Source organism: Amblyomma maculatum, chromosome 9 (assembly GCF_055883805.1).
Source record: "Amblyomma maculatum isolate TAMU_Amacu chromosome 9, ASM5588380v1, whole genome shotgun sequence".
Lineage (NCBI taxonomy): Eukaryota > Metazoa > Arthropoda > Arachnida > Ixodida > Ixodidae > Amblyomma > Amblyomma maculatum.
The window spans coordinates 23,010,014-23,030,992 of NC_139352.1; the positions used below are offsets into that span (position 1 = coordinate 23,010,014).

The 20,979-nt window shown below is 43.9% G+C and overlaps 1 protein-coding gene across 1 annotated transcript; it reads left to right on the forward strand.

Moving 5' to 3' along the window:
* The first annotated feature begins 654 nt into the window (after window positions 1-654).
* On the forward strand, window positions 655-15,703 carry LOC146178587 (venom serine carboxypeptidase-like). Its single transcript, XM_084580001.1, has 4 exons — window positions 655-692; window positions 967-1,144; window positions 14,137-14,467; window positions 14,898-15,703. Exons 1-4 carry the CDS (start codon window positions 655-657, stop codon window positions 15,701-15,703), a joined length of 1,353 nt encoding a protein of 450 aa, XP_084436127.1.
* The last annotated feature ends 5,276 nt before the right edge of the window (window positions 15,704-20,979 follow it).

The following is a 20,979-nucleotide window of genomic DNA, read 5'->3' on the forward strand; positions in this document are numbered from 1 at the left end:
ACTAGTTATTACATCACTCTACCTCTCCTGTTTTGCTGATCGCATACTCGAATTCGGTTCAGTCCTGCAAGAAAAACTGCAGTTTTTCAACCAGTTATTCATTTTATATCTCGCGAGCGGAAGGTGGGGTTCACTGCAAATTTTCGAAGGTAAAACCTTCTGGAGATGGCAGCTCCATTTCTATCACCTGTACGTGATGTACCTATGTCATTCAAACATCTATGTTCGTGCAGTGCATTTTCCGAAAACCGTTTGATTTTTAACCATCGGTCAATATGGACTTCGTAGGGAATTTCAAAAAGGGAAGGGAATAGGTTCTATGAAACCGGTTCGATCGATCGCAAATAGTTCTGCAGGATTCATTGCTTGACATTATATAATTAGCCCAAAACTGTTTGAATAAAGCTGTTTGTTCACTCGCCTTTGCTTCGAGAGGACATAAAGTTAATCCCATCTGTATACCCACGCGATGAATCAAATTAGAACAGGCGGTCTCCCTGCTGTACGCACGTCCCTTCAGGAAAATACCGACCGCAAAGGGTAGCCCGGGTAGCAAATATAAGTTATTTGTGGTCACCCAATGATTAAAGGTTGCAGAACGTGTGGAGAGAAACTCGTAGCTCCGCTCAAATATAAGAATCAAATGAAACCAAAATGTCGGAAGTAGGCTTCACAGCAGGTATTGGATTCAGGTTGTTTGATATCGGTACAAATAATTGAGCTAACAATGAAACTTTTGGTGCAAGGCCTTTTTTTCCAAGCATTTCCTCTCAGAAAATCTGAGCATAGGGCAGGGAAAATATTGTACCCGCGAAACAATGGTGAATACAGCCACTAGCTCCAGAATATCAGGTGAATTCTATGCCGAAAAGCCATCGTTTCTTATCTGTTCCACTCTGTGATTCTTGTGAGATTGGTGGCAAATAAATGAAATATTTGAATTTAACTTTATATTTTGCCTCACAGATCGAGAAGTCATGGAGCGTTCCTGACACCATTAATACAGAGTGAAAATTTTACCGAGGCTCGTAACGCAAGCAGTGTGGACTTCTTTATGGAACATGCTGGAGTAGAGGCGCATTCTGGGTACATTACAGTACAGAATGGGAGTCACTTGTATTTTCTACTCCTGAAGGCGCCAGAGGTGAGTGTAAGAGAAGTATACAGCCCCGCCCGACAAGCCGCAGTCGTTTGAGAGTGAGTAAGATTGAGCACTTCCAGCTGCGCAGTAATAAAGCGAGGAATAAATAAATTGGGAAAGTATTTCGCGCGATGTACAATCCAGAGGGCAAAACACTACGGGGAGCACGACGATTCATGGCTTCAGACGAGTTGTGCGGCATTCTGAAAGGCATCTTTGCTGTTTTTAGTCAATAATTTTCGCATGTCTCCTTGTTCTCAAGTGCGAAAATTTCAAGGAGAGTATCCATTTGCGAACGTTAAATTACGAATTCGTTTCCAACTGACGCAGGCCCTCTTTCAATGAAAACACGGGAGGAAACGTCCCGATATTTTATTGCCTCTGAGTTCGTGTTCAGTGTTGTGTTGAAAATGCTATTGGACCGTATAAACGTAGGTTGCTATGACACTCATTTTATCGAAAACATAAATAGTTGGCGATGCGAGAGCATATAAATAATTTAGGTCATGAGATTGCGTGTTCGAGTTGAAGTGACAAAAATTTACTAGGGACTTTAGCGACTAAAGTAGTGAAAGGCGAAAGCCTGATTGTCGCATTCTGCTACGCAACTGGAACTAATTAGTAATTACATAATTGTTTATGTAACGACTTTGTAACAAAGTAGGGTATAACTAAGTGGTTAAGCAATATATATATATATATATATATATATATATATATATATATAGGCCAAGGAAAGCGTTGGCCCAACGCTTTCCTTGGCCTCGCCGACTGTTGGCTTCTTTCCTTCATGTATTATAACGAGCACCCTCATTTCCCCTTAATTGATCTGCTTGTAGCTTACGGGGGTCTCGGTTCTGGCAGTCTTGAAGCCATAGGTAGCGTAAGAGGGTTCTAGCACAGCTTTCGCCCTCGCTCTTGATCACGTTCTACGTGACGCTGGCGGTAACAAAGGACGTTCTACGTCCGCCGCTATGGCTGAGGGTGGCGCTGGTGAACACTCTCAAGGTTCGTATACAGACAACATAAATACCCAAGAAAGTAGCAGGGGAGACAGCGGCCGATGTAGCTCAGTTGGAAGAGCACCGGACGCGTTATTCGGAGGTCGTGGGTTCGGTTCCCACCGTCGGCACGTTGTTTTTTCTTCTACTTTGTGTTTAATTATCTTTCCCCTAAACACTACATTACTAATCTCTGTGATTACCCAAGTGAACAATTACAAAAAAAAAAAAGACACAAAGTACCATCTCCAACGCTTTCCTTGGCCTCGCCGACTGTTGGCTTCTTTCCTTCATGTATTATAACGAGCACCCTCATTTCCCCTTAATTGATCCCTCTCTCTCTCTCTCTCTCTCTCTCTCTATATATATATATATATATATATATATATATATATATATATATATATATATATATATATATATATATATATATATATATATATATATATATATATATATATATATATATATATATATATATATTTAGAGCGAAGTGTACGCTTCAATTAAAGAAACATTTTATTGGACTCGACGTTTCGACCAGAAGCTGGCCTTCATCAGGAGTGCGAATGCAAGCGATGGGGGTAGGTTCTATATGCAAAGAGTGGAAAAAGAAACAGGTGCGCAGAGGAGTACAATGGCATTCTAGTGGTGGGTGGGGTAAAATTTCTTTAAGCGGCCAAGTACATTAAATGTTCTCGCATATATATATATATATATATATATATATATATATATATATATATATATATATATATATATATATATATATATATATATATATATATATATATATATATATATATTATTAGTTAATAAATGAATTACCTAATTAGTCATCAAGTGACAATTACTTAATTCATGATTTAGTCTTTATCATTGACTGACATATGGCCATATAAGGCATGCATTCGCGGATACTGTGCTGGTGTTCTGTGATTGGTCGAGACCTCTATAACGTCATCCCGCCTCGGCCAATCAGAACGCTGCAAAAGCGGGACACATTTTGTCCACGACAGCATGAGCCATTAAAGGCTTTCGCCTTAAAAATGACTGAGTTGCTTTCGTGAAGGCAGTGCAGTGTATTCAGCTGGATCATTATATGTGTTTTAATAAACACGAGGGGCATATTGTGCTCTTTAATACCAGAATAATCTTTTCAGGGCATCTTTAAATTTGTAGCACGTAGAGTAGCAAAAGGTAACATAAAAATGGTAATGTTCAAAAATTGTTTATGATGGGGTAGCGTGTTGTAGGAGGATTACCACAGTTTCTGAAGAGTGCAAGTGACGTCACGTTAAATATGTGCGGCAGCTCTGAGCATTTTCGACTTGGGAACTATTTGCTATTGTTGTTTCAAGGTCAAATACTTTTTAAGCTCATGAGCGTGCATCCGAGGAGGGTGTTACACCGTCGTTGTCAAGAAATGAATTGATTGATGAGTAGAATAATGGCTGTGTGAGGTAGAGGGGGAAAAATGTGTCTTTGCGCGAAATGTCTTTGATGTGGAGTAATTGTTGTGTAATTAGAGCCAAAAACGTGATTCCGACATAACATGCAGCCGTCAGAACATTCAAGGATGTCGAAATTGTGCAAAAAAAAAAAAAATGTGGCAAACATTGCAAAGCTTAATGTCAGGCTTCGTCATTGCGTTACAACATCGAAAACAGCCAGACAAGAGTAAAAGAGAGAAAAAAAAAGAGTAAGAACATAAATTATACAAGTATGCATGTCTACTTGTGTAATTTACTTTGTTGGGTCTCAGTATAAAAAAAAAAAAACGGTTCCGAGTTAATATTTTGCATCAAGAAAGCATGAAGCACGAAGTTGCTGATTCGTATGAAGACGTAGGTCGGTTGAAGTGGTCGATCGCAGTGACTCATCCGGGTGTCTGTCGTCTTCTCGATGATGGACACTTCGCTTTCGGATTCCGTCATGGTGTTTGGCGGATTTCTGACTAGTTCGGCAAAACGCAACTCTGTAACATCCTTAACCAAAAATTTCACTTTCTCCGCTTCGGTTATGTTGGGGTCGGCGAGACGAAAGAGGCGCTTTATTTCTTCAATGTAAGAAACGACCGGTTCATTGGGAAGTTGAATCTTTGATTGGAGCTGAGAATGCGCCTTGTTTCCCATAAGACCCTGGTGAAAGGAAGATGGGGGGGCTTCCGGGGCTGCACGAAGACCACGGCTGGCGTCTGTTCATCTGGCATTTTGGGTGGAATTCACAATGACGCAGTGCAGCCCCCCCCCCCCCCCCCCCCCCTTTCCCCTCTACACACACAAGATGTCACGGTGTGGTGACAATACCGTAGACAACAAACAAGGATAGGTGAAGTACTGGAATTAACTCTTTATTGGGCTGATTTGCGCACGTAAAAAAAAACAAAGCAATCAGCAGCGATGATGGCAGGAAGTGTGCTCGGCAGTCTTCGATCTACGAATGCCCATTGCACTTGTCAGGGCTCAACTCGTCAGAGAAACATCTAGAAGATAAAGACGCAAAATGTGACTAGCACAATCTAGAACGATGCAGAAACAGACGCGCGTGGCAGGGACATTTTGCGATACATCTCGGCACGTCTTGCGCAGCAAAGAATATGATAACGTCATGTCCTACGACAGTAAATATGAACAACCAAAAAGTGCAGAATCGTTCCGTGCTCTAAGTGACAAGGCCACGCGCTAGCGGCTGCAAGAAAGCAACAAATAAAGTTTCAAATGGCTTACGGCAATATATTAACAGTGCTGGACATCTGAATGACGTGCCTAATTGAAAAAAGCCGTCGTTTATCTTCAACAATAGCTCGCAGAGTTCAACGTCCTTCAGTAATGTTCAAGGAATGTTCCGGAGCCGAAGTCCTGGTTTTTATTTTGTCGAACGAGTTTCCCGAAAGGTTGTCTGAAATTTAACGAAACGTTAGCATTTGGCCCGCTATTCACATGATGTAGATGTGTGTATTTTAGCCTAACGAAACTCAAGGAATGCTGCGTACAGATAACGGTATGTTTCATTACACCAGTAATATTTCGAAAGCGAAACACTTCATTTGTGAAGGCGACTAAGGGAACGTGACGTCCCCATCATTTGGCGTAGTGGCGTAAGCTGTCCAGGGTCATGTGCGGCTTGCAAAAGGTACACCAACAATGACGTACATAGGAAGTCAGTAAAATGTGCAAAGGATGAGTGCTCCAAATAGAAAATATCTTCCGCTTTGCAGCAAGCCTGTTGAGCTATTGTGAAAATGGAAGTAGGAAAAACTGGTATTACGCTGAGCGGAATCTGCAATTGAGAGGTTGAAATGATTTCCGCAGAAAAAATCGTAAAAACGCCCCATGCTGTTATTTTATTCCGCATTCTTAGGCAATAAGATTTCCTGTTCAATTGCATGTGTTAACTGTTTTTACCCTAGAGTTAATGGTGATAGTTAATGGTGAGGACGATAACTTTGTATCGCGCATGGGCAGCTTTAACCAAATTGTGGTGTGACACAGAGTTTTTCGCCTACACACGGTGTGGTCAATGACGCATTTGGAAATTAGTCTCTCCGAGAGAAGCCACAATATAGTGGAGGTAAAACCTTGTGCATCTAGCACATTAGTGATGGGTACTCGGCAGTTAAATACAAAGGTAGTAGTGCGTAGGAATTATAATTTGCATAAAATTCATGCCATGATGCAGTCTAAGAAAAGTAGTCATTGCACGGAGGCGTTTTTCATTTCGTCTTTGAGAGTGCTTTATCGGCGCTTTCGGCAGTTGTTATTGTAATTTTCCTATGAAAATATTGGTGATTCTCCCGCTTTGGACGCTACACTGCGGCCGACTCACTATTCTCTCGACGGAGAACTCCCAAGACAGCTTCACTCTACGAGAAGCTGTTACTGCATAGGAAGCACTTTGTGATGTTTTCCGAGGAGAGCCGTGACAAAAAGAATGCTTGCCAGCACTAATGCATGCCTTTTTGCTCTTTAATAAGGTAGAAAGGCCGACCGATATTATTATATTGTTTTGGAGTTGTGAGCAGCCTAATGAATGTAGCTTTAAGAGAAGGTGAATATGTAAGTCAAGTGCAAACTTCAGGGTGATGAGCTCATTGTCATACTTAAGGTTTCAGTGCCATTGTAGCCTTATATATTTTATTAATCGTGACTGGTTGATTAAATGGCAACCTAATGCAGCGTTAATGCTCTCAAAATTGTTGCCTGTCGTAATCTCAGCGAAACAAAAAACAGGACAGGGACGACGAGGATAGAACAGAGCTACATGTAGCTCTCTCCTGTCCACTTCTTTCTTGTGTGGTCAAAACGCTATGTTTTTATTTGAGCTAATGTCTAACCAACTGGCCCCACAGTATATTCTGGTAAGCCTCATAATCCAAGCTGCAATTGCGATGCTGGCGTTTAATTTGTTCACAGGAAATAAAAGGAGCAGTATCTGTCACACTTGTCCTGAAGACATCTGAACCGTGCCATAAGGAATGGGAGAAAGGTGGAAAGATAGAAAGAGGTGCCGTAGTGGAGGGCTGCGGTGCAATTTCGACCACCTGGGGATCTTTAAAGTGCGCTGACATCGCACACAACATGGACGCCTCTTTGTTTCGCCTCCATCGAAACGCAGCCGATAGTGGCACCACTAACGTCGGGCACCACCACGCTTTGCAGGTTTTCCCTCGCGCGAACGCCGTGCCAGCACTTACCCCTATGCTGCCATTCCGCGGACGGGTGCCGAGATTGGGTCATTTACAGCTATCATTGCTGTCAAAATAGTAGCCCACCCGTTTGGAGCAGTGCTCGGAGTGCGACAGACAATTTGATATAATACGGAGCACAGAATTGCTAGTCCCGTAAAGACAGCATTTATGAAGGACGAGGAGTGCCCTAACCGCTACGCCACCTCTATGGGGCTTTTCTTAATAAATATATTTGCTTTACAGGAAGGGAAAGGCACAGCATCTGTCACACTCGTTCTATCGACACCTGAACCAGGCTGTAAGGAAAGGGATAAAGGTGGGAGTGAAAACGGAAATAGCGAAAGCGGTGCTGCAGTGGAAGGCTTCGAAGTAATTTCGACCATCTGGGGATCTTTAACGTTCTGTGACAGCGCCTCTCCGTTTCCCCCCATCTAAACGCAGCCGGCGACGGTCGGGTTCGATCCCGGGTACTCCAGTGTGGAAGTCGTTCGGATTAACCACTGCGCCAATGCGGCAGGGCTTTTAGCCTCCAAAGAAGAGGCCACCACGCTGGCATTTGATCCCGCCTTCTTGAACACGGCAGTCGAGCTCCGTAACTATTGAACCACCGCGGCGGGTTGGCGCTGAAAGGCAAGATTACACAATAGACCCCTTCTATAAATAGCATTTCACGAGATTCAGGATTAGAAATTCTTTCACCGGGCAATGAAAGGAATTGAAGCCTACGTATATTATTTAGGCCAACGTGCCTCAGAGGAAGTGTACCCTAAGTTCACATCACGTCGTGCAGTACATATTTGAGCAAGTTTGTCTCGACGCGATCGAGCGGTCTTCTAAAGAGCAAAAGAAGTATAATTTTACAGCGCGTGATGAGGTTCATGGTCTGTGCTCACGCCGAAGCAACATTGTATGGAAATAAAAGCAATTAACTTCCGCATTGCCCTAAACTCGGCAGCTGCGAGCTAGGATGTATTCTTCAGCTGCAAGGAACGGAACTACTTTTTGCTCCTTTATTACACAGGAATACCTACTCTTCACCTCTTCACAGGGTCGCCACCTACAAATTACTGCTATTAGGGGTCTATAACACTGTAACGAAGTTCGTGGAAGCTCACCTCACGTCTCTGTACAAGCGCCTCACCCACACCTTCACGGAATGTCACATACTCGACAATGTAGGAATAGGCTTCCAAGCGACTGTCGTTGACAAGGCCCAGCTTCAACCTCACATCCATAATAACCTAGTCGCTACCCCTTTCCCTAAGAACATCCACCAACTGTATCATATAACTCGCCGCAAGCGCAGGGCTAATTCCCTGCACAAAAACATTCGACGGATGTCGACGCAGCCGAATACTCCGACCGCGATGCTGTGAATGGCCGTTGGTCGAGTGCTCCATTTACGTCACATCGTCTGAAGAGGCCGAGGAAGCGGCCATAGCCCTGATCATAGCCGCATCCTCTGCGGGGACCATCTTCATTGACTCCAAATATGCAATTCGTAACTTCGCCAAAAGCCGGATCTTCCCCGTCGTCCTATTCCTCCTCCACTCCAGCAATCTGCAACTCCACCAGATCCAATTGATCTGGATCCCTGCACACTCGTCCCATCTAGGGGACGAGACGGACACAACCGGGCTGTAGCGTTACCTGTTCTACGGATGGCGAGAGATTGTATAGCTAAATGTCATGACTTCTCCATGCACTACTTCTTAGGTAGGCTTATCTATGGCCCTGCACTTACCTCCCTTACGAAACCACAATAGGTTGCATGGAGGCAACTTCAAACGAAAACGTTCCCGAATCATGTGATATATGCTCGGATATATCCTGGGGTCTATTCCTCATCTTGTATAATATGTGACCAAAACGCCACTCTCTCACACATACTCTGGGCTTGCCCTTTAGACCCCCTTCCAGCAGGTTGGCAGCTTTAGAATCAAGGTCAGTGGGGAGACCGCATTGCTCAACTCCGACTGGGACACACAGATCCGAAGGGTGACAGGAGCCCTAGAAGTGGGTGAGCGCGACGGGCTCATGTCCACTTGATCGCGCTATACCCCTAAGTATTTTACCAGGACGCAAATGAAGTTTCTTCTCCTCAGGAGATCGCTTCAGTGCCTCTGAACCAGTTTGCATGCGAATGACGTCATACACGGACGTTGCTTGCTCGACTGAAGTGATGTTCACACGTAAATAACACTGGGTTTCGGCTTCTGGATTGGAATAGAAATAGAGTGCAATCGAAAATGAAACAATAGAAATATATTTTAGCTTTGCGCGTTGTGCACTGGTTCCGCCAAGTGATAGTTACCTGGACAACGCAGAATCAGACATGAGAAACACGAGATGGGATCGCGATTTTCTTACCTTATCAACATTCCTAATCTTCGTACCTGCAAATGTTTTTCTTACATTGCAGACACAAGCCGATGATCTTCCGTTATTCACCGGTTCTTTGCTTTACATCGACTGATAGAATGCGTTTAGCTAAAATTAGCCGTTCTCCTTAAAAGAAACAACATGATGCAAACTAGGCAATTAAGATAATCTTGTTATTAGGCGAGGTTATTCTTAGACTGAGCTAACTGAATCCTAGCAGCCGCCCCCTTCTTGGATTGACTGCGGCGCTATCTGTAGCTCTTAAAAGCCCCCAATATACGATCAGTAACAAACTAGGAAGTGACGAAAGCCTCCAGCGAATGCAATAAACAAAAGCGACAAGAGATTAATAAGTCTGTGAATGCCAGTGGGGATTTATTGCCACAGGAAATTGAACGCCATGAAGCTTTTTGAACGTAGAGAAGTCTTTCATATATAATGTGCGTAATGGACTGATGTGCTCTGCCGCAAACGTGACATCAATGGCGTAATAAAAAAGCACAGTTATCGGTTAGATAGCTTCAAAACACACGATTTTCTCCAGCGATTACATGTCGTCGTCAGTGACGTCGCGAGAAAAATCAGAGGGCCATTGCAAAGGAACTTCAAGTGGCAGAGTCGACTGTCAGGCTCGCGATGCACAAGGAATTGAGGCATCATTTCTATGCAATGAGAATACGAACTATGTCTTGAGCAGGGGGCAACTCATACCATGCAAAACTCGGGAGAATCATCTGCTCGGGTCCAAGCGTCTGTTCAGCAAGATGAAGATGCAGGGGCCTCAATGCTCTGCTTTTTTCTAAGATAAAATAAATTTTGACCAAGACCAAAAGGTTAACCACAATTACGACAGGTGGCTTTGCACTGACGAGGTGCCTATTATGCGTGATGATGTTAGCTGTCGTCGGCAATTAGAGTGACGTCATGTTCCACGCTGTTTTTCAGAAAGGTTCCGCGTTAATACTGCCAAGTAGGTAGAGTAGCTTTCCACCGTTGCAAATCCCTGAATAGAGACAACATGGAAAGGAAGATCTTATGTCTTTTAGCTGATTCAGCTCCGTCCCACACCACCTGAGCCACGCAGGATTCGCTGGCGGAAAAACTTTCATACCACGTCAGTCCTAATTTGTGGCCGCCTAGTTCTCCAAATTTAAATCCACTCGACTAGGATGTGTGGGGCGTTGTTGCGAGAGAGATCAACAAAAACCACTTAACACCAAAGACCCGCTGAATGTCGCCATTGCTGACTCGGTGGCCAACATCTCTAAGGGCCGCCTGATCCGGCATGCAGTCTCTTCTGAAGTCGAATTGAACCAATTATTGCTGCGAATGGCGGATTCATGGAGGAGTTATATAAATGAATATTAAGGAAATTAGTTGTTAAAATTTGGGGAAAATATGTGATACGCTCATTTTCCTGAAGTGAACATTGTCTTCTCAAGTACCTCGTGTGACTCCCAGTAGTTTCGAAGCATACTGGCACTAGTTCAATGCAGACAAAAAGAAATAACCACAACTTGAAAAATACGGATCGATCAGCTTACATATATTTGGTCGGTTGATGGAAGTCAGTCGCGGCGGACACATTCTCAGGCTAATGCAGATTGTTGTTGCACTCTGTTCAAAAGTGCAGTTCACCTACCTTTTCACTGTGGCCCTTAAACTGCTACCTGTCTGCCTCATCACAGTTACTTGAAAAAGGAATAGCCCTGACGAAAAGGAACAGTCCTGGCGACTTACATTGAGGAAAAAAATTGGGATGATCACAAGAAGGCTTTATGCGCCTGACGTGTGGAATTTCCTGCCCTTGTCGATACTGTTCCGGATAGGTGGCGAGGCACTCGACTTGGTAATTTAAAATAGTTTGCTTTACAACGCTGTAATGTCTGTTCTAGCGGGAAAGCAATCTGGTGGTGAGGTCAATATTGGAAAAAAGTCACACAGGGCCAAATTGGCCCTCCAGAGGAATTTGACTGTGTGGAGCCTAAAGGAATCGTCACTGTGCTTCCGATGCCTCCTAGCACCAGATGTGAACAAGCGGGCAAATTACCCACATTCTTGAGACTACGTTTGAGTTTTCGAAAATGTCTGAAGAAACAGCACGAAGCACGAGGACGCAGAGAGAACAGAACACGCACAGCGCTGGAGCTAGCCACACCTCAAATTTTGTAAAATTCGAAAAGTGGTATGGTCTAGGAAGCTTCCAGGTGATACAAATTGATGGTGTTCTTGGTGGATGTAGGCTTATCATCATGCACAAAAGAGGAGAGAACCCGATGTTGACTTTCTCTGCCGTACTATTTGAATAAGTGAGCAAAGGTCCTATTAGGAGTCAGCGGTTTCAACGCACCTACCGACGATGTCTCTGAGAGTGCGATCGAATGTCGATGTATGATACCGATCTCTGCGAGATAGACGAAGAATCTCAGAACTGGGTCTCTCACCGACCCCTGCGTGTGCGATGATTCCAAAATCTTCTTGTATGGTTGTTGAACATAAACCAAATAACATACGTCAGGTTGTGTCGTGGCACATCCAGCTCGCAAAGGTTTTAGTAAACAGGCTGAGCCCCCCTCCCCCTTTGAGCATATATTGACGGCCTGCGTCACGCGAAAACAAAAAGAAAGCAAAGTCAGTTTTTGTGGTACCTCGGCAATTTTTGAGTCATGTTTGGCTAAAATAAAAATGATTCACGGCAATATTTCTAGGCCTTTATGTTTATTCCCAAGCAGAAGGAGTGTCGTCAAAGATGTTTTTACTTAAGTGTTCTAAGCACGTGCTAAAGTACGGTTATGATCACTCTAGCTACAAAGAAAAAGGGTGGTCAAACATGCTTATGGTGCTGTGCGCCTCGCTGTTGCTGGTTTAGATGTACTAGCTGCCAAAGAACAACAACAACAACAACAAAAAAAAAAAAAACACTTTAGTGGCACGCGATATATAAAACATGTGAGTTCCAAAATATAAACATCTCCTATGTCTGTAGCATCCCTATGGGTTTGTTTATACACGTTTCGTTCGCACACGTTCTTCTTAAGAAAGAAGTAAGGAGCTTTTTTAAAAAGCTCGTGAGCGCTGAGATGATGGCAGAAGGTAATTATATTTCTCACAGTGTGCACTCACTCGTGTAAAAACTCACCCTCACAGCACTTCCGTATGCATGCACATTGTGGGATAAAAATGAGAGGTTGTTCACAAGTTTGTGGCGCGAACGATCCAGATGTAACAGGTCTCCAAGGAAATGGGATAGAAAAGTTCACTTGATAGGGTGGGCCTTCCTGTAATATCGCCGCGATAGTTTAGTACTCAGCTTCGCACCCATGTCGGGAGATAAGTTCGGCTGGTAGGTGGGAGATGCAGTTTTACTAGTGGGGCAGTTCCGCGTCCCTACTAGAGTGTGCTCCGGTGGTGCTCCGGAGCAGAGTTAAGGGCCGCTCACGATAGGATAGTCAGTTCTTTAAAAATATTGACACGTTTGCCAAATGCACGTAACGGTGCACCGAAGGCATTTGTCAGTCACGGCACGTAGGCAGTGCCGTTACAAACATAAAGAAGCGACGTTGTTTTTAAGATTGTAAGCGACTTTGCGAACATAAAGAAATATTTCGTGGTTTTTCTGAGGCTTTCTCACAGCCTGTCTCTGTCGCCAGATATGTGCCAGTCTTGGGGTTCTCACCATTCACGCTTACAACAAACTTGTTATCAGCTGTAAAAATACGCGCATAAAAACTTCATGACGATTATAATGTTTTTGTGTGGGAGAAAACACCAGTGGCGATGCCCTGCTGCTCATGCACTTTTTTTAAGTTTTATATATTGTAGTTCTCACAATAAATACAAAAGTTAACAGCGCTCGTGAAGATTCCTTTCTTCATGCTTTCTTGCTTTTCGATCTTTATATATTCTTTCAAAAAGAGTAAGACCTCGTAGACGGAATAACGATCGAAGAAGAATAGACGTGTAACTCGGTAGGAAGGAAGGCAACAGAGTTTAGTCTAATTAAATCGATTCCAATCGAAGGAAATAAAGTTTTACCAAACCAAACCAATCGAAAGCAAGCGTTGTAGGAGATGGCAGGAAACAAAGAAGGAGGACAAAATTATCCAGGAATTTTGTGCGGATAAGATCGCCGCGCATGGCCCAGAGCAGGGTGTATGGGGACATGGAAGTAGAAACTGTGGACACTTGTACAAGTGGACACCTGAGGCCCTACTTTGTAAGGATAATTCATATATTTTGTTCTTCTAGAGTCATCCGTATTCTGACTTTCTAGAATTCATAATTACTTATCGGTTACATAGCTGATGCTTTGAAGCATCCGTGGGAAGTAAGCAGACCATTAATTTTTTTTTTTTAGTGAGCAGGCCTCCTGATTGGCTACATGTCGCAGCCAATGATTCACCAGTGCATGCGGCGAGTGGCGAACCCATCGACGATGTGGGAACTCGCTACGTTGTGACTTCTATGATGGGCGCCTGCTTCTTTCGTGTGACACTGCCACCATGTAGTCGCCACGCATAATGAAGCAGAAAAAGGATATTTATTTTAAGCGAATTTTGTGTAATACGGCCTCGGAAGGCTGATCCTATCACGTTACTGCTACGATAGATCGTTGTTAGGGGATAATTTCGACTCATATAGTATGAAATGCACCATGATCGTCAGTAGCAGCGGAACACGAATACAAGTCTCCAATAGCGGCTTCTTATGAAGTACGGCAGGTGGGGTTCCTAAACACTTCAATGCAACAATGTTGGCACCATCTAAACGAAAACAATGGAGCTGGTTTTTTCTGTTTTGTGTTTTTTAAACAAGAAGTCCACTGAAACAGTATCTTTTGGGTGCGCTTTTCTTGATATAGTTGTCTTGTTATCGTTTTATTTGACCCTCACCTTACGTAATAAAATGCAATTTCATTACAGGGTATAAGAGACAAAGCCCCGCTGATTCTTTGGCTTCAAGGCGGACCAGGGAAGTCTGGCTTCTTCGGCCAGTTTCTTGAGAATGGTCCGCTTGGACTCGACGCGAATGGAACGCTGTACAATCGAAGTTGCACGTTTCAGAAAAATGCAAGCATACTGTACGTCGATTACCCTGCAGGAGGTGGCTTAAGCATTATAGAAAGACGTTCTGTACTCTCGAGGTCACTTGCCAACGTCACTGACGACCTTCTACGTTTTCTCCAACAATTCTACAAGTTGTTTCAAGAGTTTAAATCCATCGATCTCTACATCGCAGGAGAAAGCTACGGAGGTAAGAAAATATTATTATTTGCGACTTCACAAGCGCCCTGTTTGAATAGGCTCCATTGTAGGGAAGATGCCTGTCCCGTATTTCTCTTATTGAGTTGGTTATGCACCTGCTGTGGTCCTGAAATGCCTGGTACTATCCTAAATTCATCTGCCAACTTTACTTTCTTTCGCCCTCTGTTATGCTTGCCTTCAGTTGGAATCCAGTCAGAGGAACCAACAGACACGTGAATGAAAGTCAGTTGGAGGAGAATTGGTATACGCCTCAGAGGGAATGATAAACACTATTGCATTTTCCTCGAGATCAATCGAATTTTGATATTGTTTTGCGTTGCTGTAGATTTATAGGCTAAAGTAAATATTATGCTGCAAAAAATTATAGTTAATTTAATATACTCTTAGCTAAATAATGTAATATTCCTTTTTGTTTTCAGCGAGAGCGGCAGTTTCTCTGGCGAAACGGATGCTAGACGAGTGCAAAACCGTTCCCGCTGGCCTTATCTTGTCCGCTGGATTCCTGACTCCTGTGGAGGAGAGCATCTTGAAGGTTCCGGCGTTTATCTACCAACTAGGGCTTTTAGACGCTAAAGGTCGACATATTCTGGAACAGCTCTGTAGTAACATCAGTCGAGCGGCAAAAATGAATACGACCGAAGCGGCATTACTTTTAGGGGGAACATTCTTCAATTTTAAAATTGGTGGTAGGCCTAGCGTGTTCTCGAAACTGACTGGATACAGTGATCAAGGAAGCATCCTTCATACTCGCAAACCCGATCAGGTCGCACAATACGAAAGGTATGCCAATTCGACGGATTTCAAGTCGGCGCTTCATGTGCATCCGTCAGTCAGCCTTGAGCAGCACCGACTAGCGATTCAGTTTGCACTGGCGCCAAATGATTATTTCAACAACATTACTGACATATTGCAAAGCGTTTTGGAAAACTTTAGGGTCCTGATTATAAGTGGACAAATGGATGATATTTTCCCAGCTGTTTTGTTCCAGGAATATCTGCAAAACATAGCTTGGAATGGATCGAAAGAGTTCGCTGAGGCACCAAGGCTGCCGTGGAAAACATTAAAGCGTGAGGAGGAGTTGGCGGGATACGTGAAAAAGGCTGGCAATGTCGTGGATGCCTTTGTACTGAAGGCGGGCCATAATATAGGCCTCGATGCATGTGATGCTGTCTACGATCTCGTGTATCGTTTCATCAACAATATATCTTACACGAATCCCCAATAAAAAAGAAATACAAAATTACAAGGCGCACTTGTCTTCTTACGTACGGGATGCGAAAAAAATCGCGAATTCCGTGATTAGTTCCGTTATGCACTCTTTCTGCCTTTTGTTGATTTTGCGAAGCGTGCTTAACTTTTCTTACTTTACAATTTATCACTGTTTCGTATTTTTTTGTTGGGTTTGTTTCCTTTATTTTTGCTTTTTATGTCCTGTTTTGGTTTTTATTTCTTCTGTTTCCTTTTTGTTATTTTATTTATTTATTTTTCTTATGTCTGAGCCTACGCGGCGACGCATACATGGCGGGCGAGCGCGCTACGAACGTGCGGCCACCGTTTACATTTCCCTCCTCCTCCCCAGCGCCCCAATCGTCCTTTCGATCAACGACACCTGACGTCGTTGTGCTAGACTGGGAGAATTGCGGATTCGTTCCCAGGAAGTCGGAGCAGAGTAGTCAATACGCTCGACGGTGGCATGGATGAGTGGTATTTGAGTGTTATTTTTCTTATTTGCTTTCCCGTTTCTGAGGGCTCATCCGGTCCACGGCAATCATGAGACAGGAAATGCTTTCGCATCAATAATATCCTGGAGTTTAGTCCTCCCATCTCATAGGTGCTGTGCAATAGGTCATTTGAAGCCATTCAGCGCTATAATTGAAAATATTCTAACTGAAGAAGCAGTGTGGACAGATAGTCCCCCTGCATTAACGTTGCACCAAAGAGGAGGAGGAGGAGGAGGAAAAACTTTATTTAAATAAAAAAATATGTTAACACTCCCAGGAGGACCTCTTAGTCCAGCAGCCCTATGGCTGTCCCTTCTAGCTTAGCCCGTTCGACCAGCTGCAATTGATCTGCAGGTTGCATGGCTAGAAGGGCAGCCTCCCAGGAGGAGGGGGTGGGGTGCTTGACGGGAGGAACGCGGATTGGATGTGGGGATTCCTATAAGTAATGGTAGAGGGTGGGTGGGGTGGCGTTGCATGTGGTGCAGTGTGGTGGGAAGTCCGTGGGGTGAAAGATGTGGGCAAATTGAGGAGATGGGAACGAATTTGTCTGGAGTTGTCGCCAGTACGTGCTGTTGATGTGAGAAAGTGGGTGATGTGGTGGCGGGTACGTGGCGCGGCAACGACGATAGTAGTGAACAATTGTAGTGTAGTCAAGAGGTTCGATGGGGTGCATAATGAAGGTTTGGGGAGGCCATCCACCGGCGCCCGGAAGCTTAGTTCTCGGGCAAACGCATGAGTGCGCTCATTTCCGAGGATGTCCTCGTGCCCAGCTAACCATGTGATGGTGATGGGATCGGGAGGGGTAGGTAGAGTAGATAATATTTTAGCAGATGAGTGTGGGAGGGTTCCTCGCAGAAGATATCTGTATGCTGTTCGGGAGTGTGCGCATATCGTGGTATGTCGAGTTTGCAACTGAATGATGTGTTAACCAAGTTACCCAATTTGAAACCATGGAACCTAATTCCGGCAGGGGCGATGTATTGAAATCTTATTTCATTGGATGAAAACCTCAAGGTCGTCTGACTATTTCTACACCTTTGAAAAGTAGGATATAATGTGTAAATATTACGAATTTTTCGGGAGTTAACAGCGAAATTGCTTAGAAAGCAATTGCGCACAATTATAAGTCCTCATTCTATAAGGGGGTGGCGCTATAATATGCTGGTATTACAAGTTCTGGCTTCATGACATGCGGGGGGGAGCCTGCCTCGAGCATTAGTCTTAGGCGCCGGTTCCGCGATTGGGCCGTGTCGGCGTTGCTGCCGCTTCCGGTGTAACAAAGCAAAATAGAGCCACGATCCGCGAGCCACGTCAAAGCCACAAGCCAATTAGAATCTCCCAGAAGAAGAGAAAGAAGAGCCACGAGCTTCTCTTTCACTCGCGGGAAAAAGAAACAGTGCTTTGTAACTGCACATACCTACAGTCAGGGACAAAAGCTTGCGGAACGCGCATTTGCGGAAAAATATTGATTTCATCTTTGCCTCGCTAGTTTGCCTTCTGATATTTGTTTTCTGAAAGGGGCGTTCACGTCCCTCGTTATTTAGAACCTTATTTGTCCATATTTGCCCGACTGCGCTGAAATAAATATTTTCCCACAAACTCGTGTCCCGCAAACTTTTATCTCTGACTACAAGGATTGGTCAAACTATTTACCTCAGTATATCGCAGAATGCTTACATAGCTGAGTTCAAATTTCGCATTAGAAACTATCGTAATTGTCGGTATGATTAAAAAAAAAAAATTAGCTATTCCCTTGGCATTCTTTGATGACAATGGTAATATGAAGATATAAACTGAATGACCCCGGCGATGAGACCTTTTGTTATAGATGATGACAGGCCACGCACGAGTGGAGACCTACAGACAGACAGTTTTCCTTCTGACGAAACGGCAACCGCAACAAGGCAGAGCGTTTTAATGAGCGAAATGATTACAAAGAATGCAGCGGTAGAAAAAAAAAAAGTTATGGAGGAACGTACCTCAGGCTTACTTTGCGTGGTTGGAACCTGATATGTTCACAGGCAGACCTCAAGGAGAAACAATTGTCCTGAAGTTACCAAATTCCGGTTCTTCGCATTGCAATAAAACAACAGACTTCCTTCGCTTAAAAACACAGTGTATGCCGCAATTTCATAGTCCCAATGTTTTCGAAAACTCGGAGTAAAATATTCGAGAGAAAAAATTATTGAAATTTAGAAAGGGGGAAAAAAACGAGGTAATATGCGCGTGTATGCCGGCGGAAAGGAAGCCCAGAAAACTCCTGGTGTCGGTCGCCCATCATAACTTGCTTCCCCGGCCCTCTTATAGCCGAAATACGGCTCCTTCTATCTCTTCTTAATGCTTGGCAGTAGTGTCTACTTAAGCAATTATTTCCAGCGTGTGCTACTTTTATTGTTTCAGATATGTGTTACGCAATTCTGCATTTGCTCGCGACCAGCATGCGGTGTTTATTAAATCAAGGAAGAAAGGCACTTTTGCATTTAAGAACGTGACATCATACTATAGTTGAACAAAATGATATGACGTTTTGATAATGTTCTTAGAGAATTTAAATATTGTAGAATTGTCATTAAATTCTAATATTTCTGAACAAATTGTGATGCAGTAATGCCCGCTTATTACTCCACGATGTTCTTGGGGTCTAATTGCCTCATTTTAGTTCACTTTTTTATCTTTGTACTTTCGTGGGTGCTTTCAATAGCGTTAATTTTCCGCTTACTGTAAAGTAATGAAACTTACTGCCACTTTCAACTGATATGTTCTTGGGGTGCTTCTATCAATGCATATATTTATAAGCATGACGCAGGACGAAGAGTCACCAGTACTGCTCAAATGCTAATTATCCGCAATAACAAACCTAGATGACACATCATCAGCTTTCAGTGAATTTCAGAGTAACGCGTTGTCGAAGAATTTTGCAATCTCCGGTGTATAAAGTGCCCGATTTTGGTTGAATGGGCTGAGTTGGGTGAATGACAAGGAGTAATTACTCTCTCATTATAAAGTGTCCGATGGCGTTTATTTTCTTCAGTCTTCAAAGGGACAGGCCATATCAATAAAGTAAGTTGCCCAAAAAGATATTTGTTCGCGCGAAACTAGAAAACTTACGACTGGCTCTTATCGACATATACAAAGGTTCATTTTTGGTGTCAATATAAAAAGTGGTCCTATGAACTGTGAAAGGGCAAGTACCATGCGCTGGGCGGTACGAATAAAGTCCCACCGAATACTCCCAAACCCGCGAAAATAGTCGGAATTTGAAGATGGCGCAGGTAAGATAAGTGGTGCATGAAAAACTGTCATTTTGTTCGACGAAATAAAGTTCTTACGGAGGCAGAATGATTGAGTTCGTTAAATACCTTGGCCCAAAAGCACATAATTTGATAATCATCGTGAACGCCTTGCGTTTACCCATATAGGCGGTAACATTACGGCACTGATTATAATATAGTGTAGTTGGCTTCCTTTAAATCCCGCGTGTAATTGGAAGCATGTTTACGAGAAAATATATAAGAAGTTACGATTTCAGAGGGATGCGAGAATGTGGGCTATGATATGTGTTTCAATAGAGTGGCGACATGAGAGTTAAGAGGAGAAGGAGAGTTAACAGGAGTGTGAACGTTATGAAGTTGTAAAAACATTCTCCTGAAAGTATTGAATAAAATATATTTACATTGGCTTCGTCCGTCGTATGAGGAACAGAAAAGCGACCAGAGCAGAGGAAAATCTGAGCAGCGGCTATAAGAGTGGGGCACGATGTAAGCATATATTTCGGTTTTGACGCTCCGGCGCGAGGTGCGACCCGATCTCGTTCGGCGCTTTTCATGCCTCTTTTGTGTCTTGTAGCATTGGTCGTACTCTATGCGCTGCGGCACCTGGTGGGAGTAAGCTTACTGTACAGGTAAGCTTTTTTTAAAGTACAGCAAAGCACAGAGTGGTTGGAACTGCTGTCCACACCGAGCCAGTTTACACTGATTTGCATTTTTCTTTCTGGCTTTGCGTGAATGAGCAGAAGAGCTGCGAAAACGCAGCCTGGTGGCCCTTTCGAACGTGTTAGCGAGATACGTTGACTGCAAAGATTTTTTCGATCATCCACACGATTAGTGAGAGCGCGGTTTACTATATAGCCACTTAACGATAAATGTTTGGCTTCCATGCGCGTGCTCCACAATTTAATACGCGTCCGCCAAAATATTGAGCAGTCTAACGCGAGACGCTGTGTTAAGATGAAGCCTTCTCTTGGCGCACTCTGTGTTGCCCTGAGCACCAGCAGAACGGTTAACCTCTGCGTGTTTGATTATGTGCCGTATGTCACGCCAAGTGTTGACGAAATGTTGACGGACGGCAAACTTTCGCAGCAAGAGGGCAGCGAAGCGGAGGTGGGGAACGGAAGACCGGCGCCGGAATGGCGGCAAGAAGCGAAAGAAATATTGGCTCCTGCGAGGCGCAATGTCCCTTGCCATCCGAAATGGCTGAGGTCCGCGTATGGGAGTGGCGGCGTATGCCCGCCACTGTTGCCTGTTTTCAGGAACCATTCGGATCCTAGATGAATTGGGAAAAACTACGAGAAGCAGCCAAGGTCCCAGCGACGAGCACTCTCGAAGCGAAGAGGGGTCAGAGACGGCATGATGAATGCGGAGAAAACGGCGGAGACTAACTCCGGTGTCAGGCAGACAGGTCGTATTCTCAGTAAGATGAAGTGTGCGTAATCGTGGAGTCCCATGGCTCCCATGACCCGGTAGTTTTATAGATGATAGTCTAACGATTCCAAGCTACCATT

Bases quoted from the DNA above. Each gene is read 5' to 3' on its own strand.
- LOC146178587 (XM_084580001.1), top strand. From the start codon at position 655: ATGTCGGAAGTAGGCTTCACAGCAGGTATTGGATTCAG. The intron at 693-966 runs GTTGTTTGATAT...TTTGCCTCACAG, and splicing joins ACAGCAGGTATTGGATTCAG to ATCGAGAAGTCATGGAGCGT. The intron at 1,145-14,136 runs GTGAGTGTAAGA...ATTTCATTACAG, and splicing joins TACTCCTGAAGGCGCCAGAG to GGTATAAGAGACAAAGCCCC.